This window comes from Papio anubis, chromosome 2, assembly GCF_008728515.1.
Source record: "Papio anubis isolate 15944 chromosome 2, Panubis1.0, whole genome shotgun sequence".
In the NCBI taxonomy this organism is placed as follows: Eukaryota; Metazoa; Chordata; class Mammalia; order Primates; family Cercopithecidae; genus Papio; species Papio anubis.
This window is the reverse complement of record NC_044977.1, coordinates 164554358-164571153: the sequence shown is the minus strand read 5'-3', so window position 1 is coordinate 164571153 and position 16796 is coordinate 164554358. Positions and strand designations below refer to the sequence as shown.

Below are 16796 nucleotides of genomic sequence, written 5' to 3'. Positions count from 1 at the left end.
GTTTAAGACGTAGGATCTTAATCTGATTAAGCTGTGTGCACACACATACTGCAAACTTCTGAACTTGAACAAGTAGATTTTTCCCAAACTATGCAGTTGTAATGATGTCAGTCACAGATAATATGTGAGAAGAAGGGTGCAATGTTTACAGGATATTGCATTTCTCCTCCAATATATGTTTTGACAAAGTTGTTTGGGCTGCAGCCCCAGCTTTTTCCTCCCTGCTCTTTCAAGTTGGTATTTGGTCCATTCAGGAAACGATGCAGAAATCTGTCCTGACATCCCAGACAGACAAAATGAGACACATGACAGCAAAACATATGGCTCAGATACACATCCTTATATGGCCAACATAGACCATATTCCCAGAAATTCATATATGGAAAACACCACCTGCAGCTAAAGCCAAAAAACAAAGAGTTGACACGACAAAAAGAGCAATATGCTACATAAATTGTGCTGCTTTAAAAGTGTAGAGATAGCCAACTGTATTTGAATTTAAAAAGATGAAAAAAAAAAAAGAAAAAAACCATGTCCTTAGAAAGTGTTATGGTGGTAAGCATTGCTTTGCTAACACAGCCACTGGCGGAGTTGCTATATCTTAAAAGCATTCGAATTCTAAATGCTTTTTCTGTTTATTACAAATGTATGTGCTATTCAGAACTCTGAATGTGTTCTAATGCATTCGGATATCTGCCTGCATATTTATCTTAATACATTGCCATCTGAAACATGCAGTAGTCCTTTCATTAAGTTTTTAAAAATTTTGTGTGTAGCCAGGATAATGCCTTCTCATGTGATAGAAAATTGATGCACTCTATTTTAAATGTGCATCCACATGTTAAATAGTTCATGTATTTGAATTGCAATATTTTATGTTCTTGAGGTTTTCTATTTTGATGGCCAGATTTATAACGTTTAACTTTTTTCAATACTTTCTTGCATCATAATTGCTTAATATAAGATCCCTGTGTTGATGTTTTTTCCTCCCACTGTGATAGTTTATGTTCACATATGCCTAGGAAGGTGGTATTTTCTTAATTATTGCTATGATTTGAATACTTGTCCTCTCCAAAACTCATGTTGAAATTTAATCCCCAATGTGGCAATATTGAGAGGTGGGGCCTTTAAGAGGTGTTTGGATCATGTGGGCTTTGCTCTTGTGAATGGATTAATCCATTCGTGGATTAATGGGTTAATGGATTAATGGGTTATCATGGGAGTGGGACTGGTGGCTTTGTAAGAGAAGGAAGAGAGCCCTGAGCTAGCATACTCAGGCCCCTTGCCATGTAATATCCAGTGCCACACGGGACTCTGCAGAGAACTCCCACAAGGAAGAAGGCCCTCACCAGATGAGGCCCCTCCACCTGGAATTTCTCAGCCTCCACAGTGTAAGGAATAAATTCATTTCCTTTATAAATTGCCCAATTTCAGGTATTCTGTTATAAGGAACAGAAAACAGACTAAGACAAATTTCTTTCTTTTTTTGTTCTTTATTTTTAATCTGGCTTTACACTGACCAATACTCAGTGGCTTATAATGAAATATTCTAAAGGGTAGTTAATATATAGTAATTAATTTCATCAGTGATGTATACCACTAGTACATAAACCTCTATGTGCCATTTTACTTATGTCATTTCTTATAATATAGTTGGGGAATAAAAAATGTGCTTGAGGGAAAGTTTATTGTGCTATATTGTTATTCATTATAATATAGTCAATATTAGATGCCTTTATGCTCATTTGTTTTTATCATTTTCCAAGGCCATGTCAGTCCTTATTACATACTTCCATGTTTTGTGTTTATCAATAGATTTGTGACTCCTAGATAAAAGGTGCTATTCAAATTTAAGGATTGCTGTATTAATTCCCATATTATATTAGCATTGACCAGGTCATCAGAAGGGTAAGGCAATCAGATGGCATTTTGTCTTATTTATTTCTGTAAAATGATGTAATAAGCATATTTACAATATTTTATTTCAGTCTATCTTAATATTTATATTTCCAGTGATCTTTGTTTAGTGGTGTTTTCTCTTAGTTTAAATTTTATTTTGCCCAACAGCTTTCTCATTTCTTATACTTTAGCTAACATATCTTCCTTCAGATTTCCCCATATTTTAACTTTTAAAAATTTACTATCATTTGGGCTTTTTACTAAAAATTTGCCTTAAATTTCTTTTCCTATTTTTGATGCTGTGTTTTCTGTTTTATTATCACGTTCATTCTTTTGCTCAAGGCTTGGGTTTGTGTGCCAAGATTCATGGTTGCCTTCCCAGATTTTGACTAACCTTTCTCGTTTGTGGGTGAAACCTGGGTGCTATTAGAGTGATACATTTTCATTGTGTTTCTCCTAAACTTACTCTCCCCCAGGAGGTCATCATTTCCTACACTTTCCTGCTCTATCTTTTGGCTTTTCTTTAGATTTGTAATGTAAACAGTGTGCCTTCAGTGTATTGGTGGCTTTACAGAGCTTAATTTGCATGTTTCCCTCTTATCTCAGTACTTGTGCTAACTTGTTGCTTTTTTATGTGTAACAAAATGTTTATCTGACTAATTTTTCTCTTTTCCCTACCAGCATATTCTGAAAAATAATTCTTATTTTTGTTGTTTAATGATTAACTGCCTTCAGGGTGCTAAAGTGCTAGAACTAAAACCTAAGCGATAAATGATGCATTTCTATTTTGGGTTAGATTATAACATTATTTTTACATGAACTATATTTAATAGATTGTCTAAATAAGACGATCGTACTTATGTGGTAATGACCATTTATCTAACTGGGTAACCTATCCTAGATTACAGCAGAAGTGTTTATTGCTACAACAGATGTATTTACCAACCCAAACTTTCCTTTTTTGCCCAGGGTAAATTATTTGAAGAATGATAGCATCTTTTCCTTTATAATAACAAGTCAGGTCTCTTTCAAGTGACCCAAATTTTGTTCAACTCGGCCACATATTTCTTCTTCCAAAGTATTCTGTGGCTCAGAGGTGAGGGCGATTTGAACCAACGTCTGACTAGTACAGAAAGCTCTTACTCAGTTCTTTCTAATGTTGGCTCTTCATAGTTTAAGGACCACCCTCCTTAGAGGATAAACACTCGGAGCGTTTCGAGGCTCCTGGCCTTTATTGCTCTACAAATGTTTCTGCACCCTCCGCGCTTCTCCGAAGAGATCTGCCTTCCGTCTGTACCCCTCCAGCCACTTCCTGATGTCTCCCTACCTCAGTCCTCAGCGCCTGTCACCTGCGTACCCGCGCCCTTCTCCTGCGGGGCCTGTGCGTCCCCCTGTCCGCCCACCCCGCCTGTCCCTCTGCGACGCTCCAGGCGTACTCCTTTTTGTGGCTTTTGTGGCGTGTGGGTGGCTGGTTAGTTTTCTCCCCTGGCCCTCGCCCCCCCCTCCCCGTCATTTTCCTTCCCCCCGCCCCCCGTGCTCGTCCTGCCCCTCCTCCCTCCTCGCTCCCACTCACACACCTGCCCCTGCCGCCCGCGCGTCGCGCGCTCCCCTCCCCGCTCCGGCGGACGCTGCCAGGGAAGCCCCCTCTCCTCCTCCCCTCTGCGCCCTCCCTGGCGCGTCTGGCGGCGGCCGGCGCTAGCCCTCGCGCAGCGCCCTGTTATTCTGGGTATTGTGTGTAATAAATGTCGGGCCGCCTCACTCTAATCAAGCTCATTACAAATTCTTGCGCGCCCAAGGCCGGAAATCGTGCGCTCCCCCCCCCCCCTTCCCTCACTCATTCACTAGTTACTTGTCTTTCGGCTTTTTAACTCGCCGCCCCCGCCCCCTCCCCCAATCCCGGCCCTCCAGCCCGGGTTTTAATCCCCATCCCTTTTCCGCCCGCTCCGTGCACCCTGCCCCCCCCACGCCGCCTTCCTCCTCGGCTCCGCACCCCCTTCCTCCTCTCCTCCCCCCTCCTCCTCCGCCGCCGCCGCCGCCGCCGCCACTTTCTCGCTCGCTCCCGTTCCCCGGACGCGGCGGATGAGCCGGCCCCGCTGGGGAAGGCTCCGGGCGGCGGCGGGCGGCCGGGAGGAGGCTGCGTGCTCGGGGCTGGGGCTGCGAGCGGGGTGATTTTGTATTAAAATGAGGAGGAGGAAGAAGAGGCACCCACAGCGGCAGCGGCGGCGGCGGCGGCAGCAGCAGCAGGAGCAGCGGCGGAGAGGGCTGCAGCCCGGGCGGACGCGCGGAGCCGAGCGGGGCACGGCGGCGGCGGCGACAGCGGCCGGGATGAGTCAACTAATAATTTAATGGGGGCAGAGACGGCAGCGAGGGGGAGAGCGAGCGAGGGAGAGAGCGAGAGAAGCAGCCCCGTCCGGGGACTCGCGCTCACACTCACGCACACACACACAAACACACACACACCTCTCCCTGTGCCACCCAGCAACACCCGGCCTCGTCACAACAACAACAGCCGCGGCCGCCCTCTAGCCTGCCTGGGGGCCCAGCCGAAAGCCAGGGCGACTCCAGAGGACGCTGCCCGCCCCCCTCTTTCATTTCAGGAAACTCCTGATCAGTTTTGTTGGGGTTTCTGGGTTTCTTCCCCCTCCAAGTCCTAGTGCCATTGTGGTGCTCCTTGTTTACCTCGGACTCTGGACGAGTGAGAGCTTGGCGACTTTTTGGGGGGAGGGGGCGGGGAGTCTGTCGCTGCCTAGGCGGTGGAGGTGGCTGGGGGTGCCTTCTGATCTTCCTCCTCCTCCCCCTCCCCCCGAACCTCTTCTTTCCTCACTTGCTGGGATCCCAGACGCTCACAGCCCCGCGTCAATGGGCAGGGAGAGGGTCCTTGGGGCTGTTGTCAGCGAGGGCAGAATCAAAAGTGGCATTTTAGTGCCTTTCCGGGGCTTTTCTCGCGACCCTCTGCCCCCCACCCTCGCTGTCCCCCGCTAGATGCCCTCGTTGGGGGTGCGAGGCTGTGGGGAAAAGTTTAAGGTTTGTTAATATTAGTCACGATTGTTGGGGAGGGGGGTGGGGGTGATTGGGAGGGAGGCAAGGTGGCCTTCCCAGTGCGCGTTCTTCGGGTTTGTTGGAGAATAATATTGCAAGTGACAGCCAGAAGTAGACTTTCAGTCCTCACACCGAAGAACCCGAGCGAGCAGGAGGGAGTGAGAGACGCGAAGGGCCTTTTTTTTTCCTTTTTGGAGACATTGTCCGCAGTGATTTTTTTTTTTTTTTTTTTTAAAGAGAATCCTCAGTCACCACCTCGTTTCCCCAGCACCATAACAGTGTACAGCTCATAACGGGTTTTGCTTTGTTTTTACGATTTCCCCCCAACGAATCACTTGTCAGATCAATTTTATCTTCTTCCTCCTCCCTGCTTCCCACTCTCCCCTCCTCCCCATCGCAAACCCCGTTCTCTGAGGTTAGACATTTTACAAACGCATATATGTTGGTTTTCGAATTGTGATTTTTTTTTTTTTTTAAACCCCTTTCTCATGGCTACTCTTCTAGACGTTTATTTCTGCCCTTCCCCCGCTTAGCGGGGCGGGGGTAGGGGAAAGGAAAAATAATACAATTTCAGGGGAAGTCGCCTTCAGGTCTGCTGCTTTTTTTTTTTTTTTTTTTTAATTAAAAAAAAAAGGACATAGAAAACATCAGTCTTGAACTTCTCTTCAAGAACCCGGTCTGCAAAGGAAATCTCCTTTGTTTTTGTTATTTATATGCTGTCAAGTTTTGAAGTGGTGAGTTTCAGGTCGGTTTTGCTAATTTCACTCAGTAAAACTGCAGTGTTTCTGTTTCTAGATAGTACTTTGCTTCTTTGTCTCTTTAAAAGGTCACAGTGAAAGCTTGGCCTGGATCGTGCCGGCCATATGGAATGGATAAGGGCACAATCTTAAAATGTGATTATGGGGTTGTGTGGGGACGAAGGAGGCGATCCAGCTAGAAACTCATTGAAAAGGATCTCACTTTGCAAAAAAAATCGGTTCTTAAAAAACTATAATTTCGTGCTTTTCTTTCTTTTTAAAGGAAATAATTGTTACTGAGTTCACTGTTTTATTAAGTAATTATCATATATGGTCTTAGTTTATGGGCAGATAAATGGGATTTTCAGAAAGTAGCTTGCTTTCTGTGTGGCAACCAGACATTACACTAAAATGGGTTGTAACATGTGTAACTCAAAAGAAACTCTTCAGCCTGGCATCTGTTGAGACCATAGTTAGTTCCTGCTGCTGTCATCCAGGCAGGCCTGTTGGAGATTGCTCTTTTCAATTCCAAACTGTGGTTTGGTGAACTTTAGCCCGGGCATAGAGTTTAAATGAGTAAATTGGGTGTTTTATGTGCATTTAATTTTGGTTTGTAATGTGAAGCTTTTTACACCATGACTTAGTGTTTAATAGATGCTTATAGGTGGGTATTCAAAGGACAGTTTTTCATGACCTATATGATACTTTGATTGTCAATACATTAACTAAATTATAATATATCACTTTCATTTGCTGTACGGTTTATAGTGTTGTTAAGCTTCATGATTACTTAATATGTTTTATAGCATTAACTTTGATGCTGTTGTCTACACCCCCTCCCTTTTTTTCCTCTTAAATTGCCCCAAGGGCTAAACATTTTTCTTTTCAAATCATATGTTTTAAAATTCATCTTCTGCTCTAGGATGAGGCAACCAATTTCAGAAAAAGCAGCTCTGTATTATCCACATGAAACATTATAAAGAGTGTTTTGAATAAGTTAATAATCATTGCTTTCTAATTTTGGCTTTAGACTGCAGTTTAATATAATGGAAAAGAGTAATCTTGATAAAAAGTGGTTTAAAAAGGCACATTTATTGTTAATGAACCTCATAACCAAAAACAGATGGGACCTCGATCAACGGTAAACCTTTAGTTCTCAGTGTGCCACTCTGGAGTACAAAGATAAATAGCCGTTAATTTTTCTCAAACTTTATAGTTCTTCAATTGGCATTCTTAAGGTTGCTTTTAAACTTCCAGATTAACATTACTGCCCCCCTTTTCTTGATTATATGGTAAGAAGTAGGCTATGGTTAAACAGAAGAAAAAAATGTTTACAGAAAAGCCATGCTAACACAAACTGGCTTTCAGCAAATCCAGATTTAAATAGCTTCAGTGTAACAATTTACAACAAAAACAAGCCATGTCAAATTACTAGACAGCTAGGAAAAATGGTAATTATTCTCTCTGGTTTTCCTAAATATGATGCCTTATTTTCATAAGCTCAATATTTCAAATACCATCAAAGTTCATAAAATAATTCTACTTACCTGTTCTTATCAATTCTAATTAAAACTATGCTTTAAAAATGACTTTGATATTATCTAATCACTTTACTATAAATGATGTGAAAATTGATGTCTAGTATATAACTGAAAATAATTATCTGTTAATTTTTTTGAAGTTAATTACAATGTTAACGCCATTGCATGCTGAGGTTGTTTCTGAATACTGGATATTTTGTTTTACCAGTGTCATCAAGGTTTTTTTTGTGTGTGTGTGTTTTTTAATTGAGCTTGGCACTTCAACCTAATGTGTATATCACAAAGTGTATTCTAAATTTTTAAAAAATATTTATTGTTAACAGCCCTCTATTGCTAATGGACACCTAAATACTACAAAACACATGAGTTTTAATGCATCAGTACATTGGATATTTGAAAACCCTTCACTTCTTCCTGTTTCCTTAGGGGTAAACTGATCCAATCACATGTTTGACCCAAAACTTGACTAGATCTGTCACATAACTCTTGAAACTTTGATAGTGGAAAACTTTTTCTATGCATTAACTTATAAAAGCCAGTGGGGAGTTTAAAAAACAGTTAGGTGTTTGTTACCTTCTTTTGAGATTGTGTATGATTTTTCTCAGAATTTATATCCATATACATATAAAACATATATGTATATGTATATTACATGTACATACACATGTAAACATATACATTAGATTTCTAATATTTTGAACTGTGATCATCTTTCCATCCTTTATTAAAGTGTTTCTGCTGTATTTTGTAATGAGTTTCTAATTGTTAAAAATTGGGACTACATAAATAAAATTTGCTGTTTTCTTTTTAGCTATACTTGTGATAATTCTTGTTCTAAAAGTAAGCCCATTTCTCCCCACTTAGTTTTTTTTATAGGCCAATTGCCTTTTTATTCGTGTGTATTGGTACAGTTTCCACAGATCATTTTGTTAATTTAAATAAGAATGTAAGGCTATTATCTAGAAATATAGTAACATCTGTATCATATCTAGATAGGCCATTTTACCAATACATTATATTTGTGGAGAGATATCTAGTGCTAAAACATTTACATAGGACACATATATACACGTAGGTCCCCACCCAATTATAACATGTCTTCTTTTTAAATTCTGGCAGGTGATCTTTAGACAGTGACTGAGTATGGATCATTTGAACGAGGCAACTCAGGGGAAAGAACATTCAGAAATGTCTAACAATGTGAGTGATCCGAAGGGTCCACCAGCCAAGATTGCCCGCCTGGAGCAGAACGGGAGCCCGCTAGGAAGAGGAAGGCTTGGGAGTACAGGTGCAAAAATGCAGGGAGTGCCTTTAAAACACTCGGGCCATCTGATGAAAACCAACCTTAGGAAAGGTAAATACTTTCAAGCCAAATCCTGGAAAGCTGAAAGCCCTATTGTCTACACAAGGCCACACTGGGGGGAGGTGGGGTGGGGAGGAGTGGCAGAACATGTTTTGTATACCCTGCCTTTATTCTCTTCATGATCTTAAATTAGTTACATTCTGGGTCCTTAGTATCAATCATGTTGGAAAGTATAGGCTCCATGCTTGGGTGGAGCATTTTACTATAGACTGGAATCATTGAACATTTTGGATAATAAGGACTGAATTAAATATAATGGTTTTAGTTTACGCAAGGGTCCATTCAAAAGGTGTTACAGTAGAGGATCGTAGGCGGCTGTTGCTTTAAACTAACCTGATTAAGAATAAAACACTTAGGTGGTTTGAGAGCTACTCCAGCTTCTTCCTAAGATTTTTAGTTGTAAGGCAGTTTCAGAGATCTTGGAAATCTTATGTAGACGTTTGGTAATGTTATTTTTTGTGGCTTATTTTCTTAAGAGCAAATTCATTAGCAGTAAAAATTCTGATGATCCTGGTTTTTAATTTTTGTTTTAATTGGGTATTTTTGATGAAGAAAGAGCAGATTTAGGAAAGTTTATAAGGGGAAGATGTGTAACTGTGTGACTCTTTTCTACCAATATTAAATTGATACAGTTTAACAACTTTGACTGTGTTTAACAGTGTTGTTCCTGTAAAGCAGTGCCTACCCTGGATGTAATGCATGTGCCTCATAAGGAGCTTCATTTTGTGTCGGAATAACATGTGTAGGAATCAGATTTTCCTTACATTTGCTAAGCAATGGATAAAAATGCTATATTTTAGCAACCAAGAATATTAAGTAGATAAAGTTAGAAGGCAGAGGAATTTCATTGTGTTTGATGCATAACATTTATCATACAATCATTTATTTTTTCCTTGGTTTGGCGAAAACAAAGAATATATTGATCCTGAAATGAACAGACACAGCAGTCCGTATTGTTAGATCTTTATCTATTAAAAATGGAAAAACAGCACTTCAGCAAATTCTTTGGCCTCTACTCATGATTACCCTATTTATTGATTGTTTGCCAAGAATGTATGCATCTTAAGAAAGCCAGGGTAAGAGCATTAAAAATATAATTTATTACGGCTTTTCAAACAGAGTGCATTAATATTGTACTGTGAAGCACTGGGGCTCTATAAAAAAGACTTTCTGACGCCTGCAAACATGTAAGTTCCATAAATTCCTAAATAGGAGATTTCAGCTGTCTCTGGTATTATGTGATATTTGCACAGCAAACTTTAATGCCAGGACAGTTTTAGACAAGGATTCTACAGACTTCACTGCTCCTTATGGCAGACGTGCTGTTTACACAGGCTCATAAACCTTCAGCAAAAGCTTCTAAGACTGCCTTCAGGTTTAAATCATGTGGTATTTTTAGCATTCAGCAGTGACCAGTGCTCTCCCCTTTAAATGCTGGAAGGTTATGAAGTTGCTGTAGTTGGAACTCTCGCCAAACACTAGCACGAATAATCAGACAGTTCAGAAAAGGCCTGTGTTCAGCATTACTCCCAGGAACGGGAGGGTAACCGCAACAGTTTGCTAGAAGGTCTGTAATTAGATGGTACTATTGTCACTTTATAGCCATCTTTATTATTTTAGGGTACCTCTAAACATGATCAATAAAATCCACAATAAATCCAATATATTTCAATAGTTTGAAAACCCCGCAGTTGTTTTATAGATCTAAGGAAAAGCGTATTGTAGAATGCATCTGTTTCATCCTACAAAAGGAAAAATCAATGTGTATGTTTTTGTTGTACTTACCCAACTCTTTGAAGATATCAGGACAGGAGGAGGAAGAACTAAAAGTACAGTAAATTCACTTCCTGCTCAAATGCTTTTTTGTTTTGTTTTGTTTTGCTTTGGATGTATTCTAAAAATGCAATTTAATTGTAGGAGGGTCTCAGATACTCCAAATAACAAAATTGCTAAAGTCTTTTTGTGGGTTTTTATTAACATTTTCATCTTATTTCTCATGTGGATGGTTTCTATCTGACAGGTGCTAGATGAAAATTATGGCTGAGATGAGAAAACACTACTAAGAAAAAGGGATTGAATGCTTTTATTTGTTTAGGCGATTTTGCCAAAATACCTTCAAGCCAAGGAAGGAATCACCAGTTTGCATATTGCTATTTTTGCTGTGGTCTCCCCAAGTTGTCTTCTGATCCCTGACGGGTTCTCTCTCTGGTATAAAACAGCTGAATGAATGACAAAAATATTGGCAAGCTCTGCGGCTTGTTTTTCATGCCTAGCCTGTTGGTACCTCCGAATGAGTTTGTGAGTTTTTCTAAGTAAACCTAAAGGGGTTTATTTGTCAGACCTAGAATCTCTTGTGAACAGTTCGCTAAAGCTTTGGTGAAGACTCACATGTAGAAGGATATAGCTGTTTGATTGCCGGCTTTTGTTCAGCAGAAACGAGCAAATAGAGAATCTTTGAAGGGCCTCTCTGGTGTCAGTAGGAAATCTTGATTTTTTTAGCTACGGTTGGTGTGCACTAAGACATCTTCAGAAGTTGGTATGATTCTGTGAGTCCAGAGGACAGAGCTTATAGAGGCATTAGTATTGTAGGACTAATTGTGGATCCTGGGTGCCCTGTTAAAGTAACCCTTGTCATCATTTATGCTAAAGATGATACCCTTCTGGCAGTTTGCCACAGTACAATTCAGATGCATCTGCTTTTAACCCTTTTCCGTTGTCACTGGAAGTCTGATAGTGCGCTGCATAAACACCTTGAGTACCACAGCATTCCGTAATACCAATTTCTAGAAGCAGCGTCTTTCTAATAGTGGTGTGGCCTGTGCTTGTTAATCATCTGGCTACTGAGTTACTATATTGGATTAAAATATATAAAGAGAGAGCACACCAAATCTATGCAGATTCCTTTTTCCTAGTATGTCCTGATAAGGTCGGTTTCCTTTTCTCTCTCTCATTTTTACCTTATTTGCTATAACAAAGCTTGTTGATTTTAAAGACTTATGGGTACTGTGCTATCTTTTTAGGTAGGTTAAATGAGTATTCATAAAGCAAATGTTATTTGTCTAGATTATGCACATATTGAAATTCTGTATTATGATGACCGGTTTGGTTAAGTACTTTTTGTGGAACCAGTTAGCGTTAATATCTAAAAAAGGAAGAAAATGAAAATTTCTTGGTCGAAGATAATTTGTTTGGACACAAGCAGGAAAAGTTTATTATTAGCAAAATCATGTAGGCAGTAGAAAGGTGGGTTCTTCTGAAGATAAACAGTGAGTTGTGTTTGCATACTGTATACTACTCAGCAAATTAAGGAAGACACATTTTTCTTTCGTCACCATTATTATTTGATCAGAAAGGTAATTCTGCATTCATTGCTTTTGGAAAATGCACTGTTAATTTAGAGCACAACTTACCTTAGGACCAAGTTCACATTCTACTTCAATATTTCTGTTACAACTTTAAATAATATGAGAATGTATATATTTGTGTGCATGTGCCTGTAGTTCTGTACCCAGTCTGCCTTGGAAGCACAGTGAATCTCTTGTGATTATTTATTTTCATGGCTAATTTTTCCTCCCCCCACCAAGCTGTATTTCTGAAGACTGTTGGTTTTCCATCCCTCTTTCTTCATCTTTTTGATAGGAACCATGCTGCCAGTTTTCTGTGTGGTGGAACATTATGAAAACGCCATTGAATATGATTGCAAGGAGGAGCATGCAGAATTTGTGCTGGTGAGAAAGGATATGCTTTTCAACCAGCTGATCGAAATGGCATTGCTGTCTCTAGGTTATTCACATAGCTCTGCTGCCCAGGCCAAAGGTAAATAATGTGTACGTGGGGTTGGAAAAATTGCTTGGCATTCTTTGTTTACCTTGCAGAGAAAGCACTGAATATTTTTATTCAAAGAACTGTAGCCTGTGTATTACATTGGTTCCTTTTAGGCTGTGGCTTTAAAAAATTGGCTTAATTCAGTTTAGTTTAGTTAACACACATTTTGCTCATGTGGAATGTCGAGGTAGATTTTTTTTTTTAAATTACTTCAGCTGAATCATTAGTATGCTTATTGACCTTAATAATCTGCTCCACTGAGGACCCACAAGGAAGTGAGGAGCGTATTTGAGCAGATGGACTGTTGAGAGTCAATTTGCATTTATGACTGAATATCTAGTTCTGTTTCTTTTATTCTGTTTCTGATGGTTTTATGGGCTGTAAAGTATTTTTCAATGCTGATTCCCACTGCAATAGAGAATCTTATCTAAATCGTAAAGCCATTTAGAACTGGTTCAGCTATGTCTTATTAGAACTTCCTGTAAGTTAGGAAAATGTGGCCTTATGCATAGGTTTTATTGATGGGGTTTTATTTCCAAAATAATAAACAACCCTACAGTCATTTACATAATTTTACAATTTGGAAAGCTAAGCTGTGAATATTTTCATTGACCTGCCTTTTAGAGGGAAGGGAATCATTCAGACAGAAATAACGGTATTGCTTGTGGTAGGGGTAGTAGGAAAGAACACCCTTCTACTAGATATATTATTTGAGGGTAAAATATTTAGTGACATATCCTCTTTATCTGAAATAGGGCTAATCCAGGTTGGAAAGTGGAATCCAGTTCCACTGTCTTACGTGACAGATGCCCCTGATGCTACAGTAGCAGATATGCTTCAAGATGTGTATCATGTGGTCACATTGAAAATTCAGTTACACAGGTGAGTCAAGACAGCAAATCTAGGGTGAAACCTTCTTCTTACCTGATCTTTTGAAATGAAGCATCTCTCTCTGGTCAACCTTCAATTTTTTTTTTTTACTCCGTGTTTCAGAAAGGTTAATACAGATCAATTTGATTTTGTTACCCTATCCTTCTGCCTTTTTTCCTAACTTCAATGTATAATTTAAAAGCAACCCCCCCCCACACACACACACAAAATGTGTGGGTTTGTGCAGGTTATCAAAAGAGAAGACTTTTTACGTTTAGTCAATTAAATAATGCATTACAAGAAGGCATTTTACATAAAGTTTACTTAAGAAAAAAATATTTTTGCATATCATGAACAGTGCCATCTGTGTACATTTTGTGAAAGAATGTCTTATTCACTATTACCACAGTCTTATTTATTTATTTTTTTATGATTTTAATTCGTGTGTACAGAGTAATGAAAGGAAATCGGTTAATACGTTAAAGCTTTTCACGATGGCTCAGGAGAAAGCAGTACACCTTAAATTGTCTTCCCAAGCGCATCAGAGCAGGAAGGTAGAAGTAACATGAAAAAATAGCCACCACAGGCAGCTGATGTATAATTCATGCATCGATACAGCAGATGTGTTGTATAAAGTAATTAACTAATCGGAACAATCAGGAGACCGAGAGCAATCTCCAGATGCATCTGTTTGATGCGCAAAATGAAATCTGTCTGTCTTAAAGGAATGTTCTGCAGCGGGATGCAATCTTGTAATAATCCCCTTTCTAATCTATGTCTCAAATAGTTGCCCCAAACTAGAAGACTTGCCTCCCGAACAATGGTCACACACCACAGTGAGGAATGCTCTGAAGGACTTACTGAAAGACATGAATCAGAGTTCGTTGGCCAAGGAGTGCCCCCTTTCACAGGTACTTAGCATAGCATGTAATAAATAATAAGACATCATGGGCAACCCTGATTTGAGGTTTGATGGAGCTCCCTGGTTTAAAGCAACTGGTATCTGAAGCAAGAATCTGCCAAAAATGTAAAGTGACTTGACCACTGGTGACCTTTTAAAATATGCCTGATTTGTTGTGAACAGAGCCTATACGCTTTTTCTCCCTTGGGGAAAAGAGCCAAAGGACTGTTTACAGGAAAAACAGTTCAGTGGAAGACTCCGCTGGCTAATTTTTAGATTTGTCTTCTGAGTGCTATGAGCATGATGGCTACATTCTCCTGAATGCCCTTATTTAAGAAAGAGTCAAGGTGGTACTAATCCCACAAAGCTTCAGTGAGAGGGAATGGCAGTGGCAGTGTGAATGCGTAAAACTTCACCGTGCTATCTGAATAAAACAACAGTACAATTCTTGGATATTCATTACCAAAAAATTAAAAGTATTTTAGTACAAATAATTATGAAAATAATTACCCTTAACTAAAGGTTGAATAGTGGTTAATTCATTAGGATTTTGTGACCAGTTTTGTGGCTTTGGTTTACTACTTTTCTGGGTTTTTTTTTCAGTGGAATTTTATTTTTTCCCTCTGAGATACCTGTCATACCATCAGGGATATTTGAAATGAAATAAAGATTTTTAAATTATTTTCCTTGATTTCTTTGTTTAGAATAAATTTGGTGGAGGGCAGCTAAAACTCTAGATAGAGACTGCCTACCTGCTTATAGACAGAAAATCAAACATCATTTTTGATGAAACTCAGCTGATTTCAAATAAAAAAAAAAAAAGGATGCCATGAATCTACTCTTAAAGGGCTGCTTAAAATGGGTTTGGGTACTGAGGGGATGACTGTAACACATGTAAATATATGATATGTTACAGTCATCCCCTCAGTACCCAAACCCATTTTAAGGCCATTCCATGATACAGTATTATTAAAATGTTGGTCCAACTAGATTTTTACCAAATTTTTAATGTTTTCTTTTAATTTGAGTTTTAATTCTGAATATTAGTCTCAGCCATTTGAACTTGAACTGTATGACGCTGCTGTAAACATTTCTGCAATTGAGAGATCTCAAAGTGTATTTCTGCTATATTCTGAGTAGCAGATATTCTCAAAATGTATTTCTAATATGAGGCTCATGAAGATTATTGGGTACCTTTGAAGGGAATCTTGTGGGCTTTGTGCTTCTGTTTCATAGAAACTCCATGCATTTCAGATTTGCTAAGTTACATTCCAACATTTTTACTTTGATATTTGCTACAAATTTTAGGAATGAAGCAAATGAATTAAGTTTATATTTAATAGCTTTCTATATTCTTCTAAAATAAGCTATAGCCACAGTTTACATATTCTCTGTATTGCTAAGTGTCCATTTCTTGCAATTCAGAGAAAACTCTTTTTTGTCATTTCAGTTACACCTTCTGCTGATCTCCTATCTTCCCTCTCTCACCCTTGGAATAGAGAGGATAGGAATTTATAACCATCAAATAAAAATAATTTAAATTAATTAAACAATTAAATCAATAGGATGATAGAATAAAGGGGTGACTCTTACTTCTGGGACTTTGTTTCACAGACAACTCCAGATAACATGTTACGTGGTTGCTAACATTTGAAAATTTGAAATGATCTAGAAATAAACTTGTTAAAAACTCAGTTAAAACATAATATAAACACCCAGTACTGGAATCGCATGTGTCTTTATGTTACTAAATGTCCCATTGATCGTGGAAGCATATTCAGACGAAGACTTAAGGCATTTACTATGAGCTGAAGAAGAGGATGTCGGTACAGATATTTATTGATACAGTCAGTGAGAACTAATTGTTAAATGACATCAACATTCAGCCAATAAACTCCACCTCGCTATAACTTATAAATAGAATTGTGAATTTACTTAATGTTATCATAGAAAATGAATTGCATACAGACAATTATAACATTAAGTAGAATGACAAAATGTAATTCAGGACTTGGTTTTGGAGTCATACATTGATGAATTTCTGTAGAGAGAGGTTTGCAGATACATGGCCTCCTGTGGCTGGATACCTCACTGTAATCATTAAGTGATGGAACTAGGCTACAATTTCAACATCAATTATAATTACAGTATTCTTTTCCTTAAAAAAACTTCTAAAAATTATGCATAGTTTAGCAGTGAAAGCAAATATTTGAAATTAATTTAATATTTAACAGTATGAAAAAATGTAAATTGTTCTCTAAATGAGGGAGTTATTTTATATTTTGCTGAACCATCTTCTCTTTTTCTATGAATCTGATACTCCAGTCAGAATGTTTTCAATATAAACTGTATTCTTTGTGCTTCTTTATTATGTTTTTCTGTCTAGAGTTATTAAGATGAGAGATGCAAGTTCCCTAAAGCCTATGTCCAAAGTATATGCCGAGTTTGACAAAACTACTCTTTTTCCTATGGTTAAGGTTTGGTGATGAAGATGGTCATGGTGAAAAAAGCCTAGCAAATAAATATGGCCTCAGTCTTGTGCAAAATGGGACCTAACACCAAGAAATGCCAAGTGTTAAGCCCTTTCTTCCCCTATAGAGTGTTGATTCATTCATGCGAGA

General features: G+C 38.8%; 1 protein-coding gene across 6 annotated transcripts in view; it reads left to right on the top strand.

Moving 5' to 3' along the window:
* Window positions 1–16796, top strand: part of SATB1 (SATB homeobox 1) — a 103540-nt gene that overhangs the window by 15348 nt on the left and 71396 nt on the right. For 4 of the 6 annotated variants that reach the window (XM_009201771.2, XM_021933865.2, XM_009201772.4 and 1 more), the window contains exons 2-5: window positions 8336–8570; window positions 12219–12395; window positions 13160–13286; window positions 14062–14185. In XM_009201771.2, the coding sequence (XP_009200035.1) occupies window positions 8360–8570; window positions 12219–12395; window positions 13160–13286; window positions 14062–14185 (639 nt within the window). In that variant the 5' untranslated portion in view covers window positions 8336–8359. Of the gene's footprint in view, window positions 1–3912; window positions 5673–8335; window positions 8571–12218; window positions 12396–13159; window positions 13287–14061; window positions 14186–16796 lie in introns of those variants that run through there. The other 2 variants (XM_021933866.2, XM_003895156.5) reach the window with 2 other exon arrangements.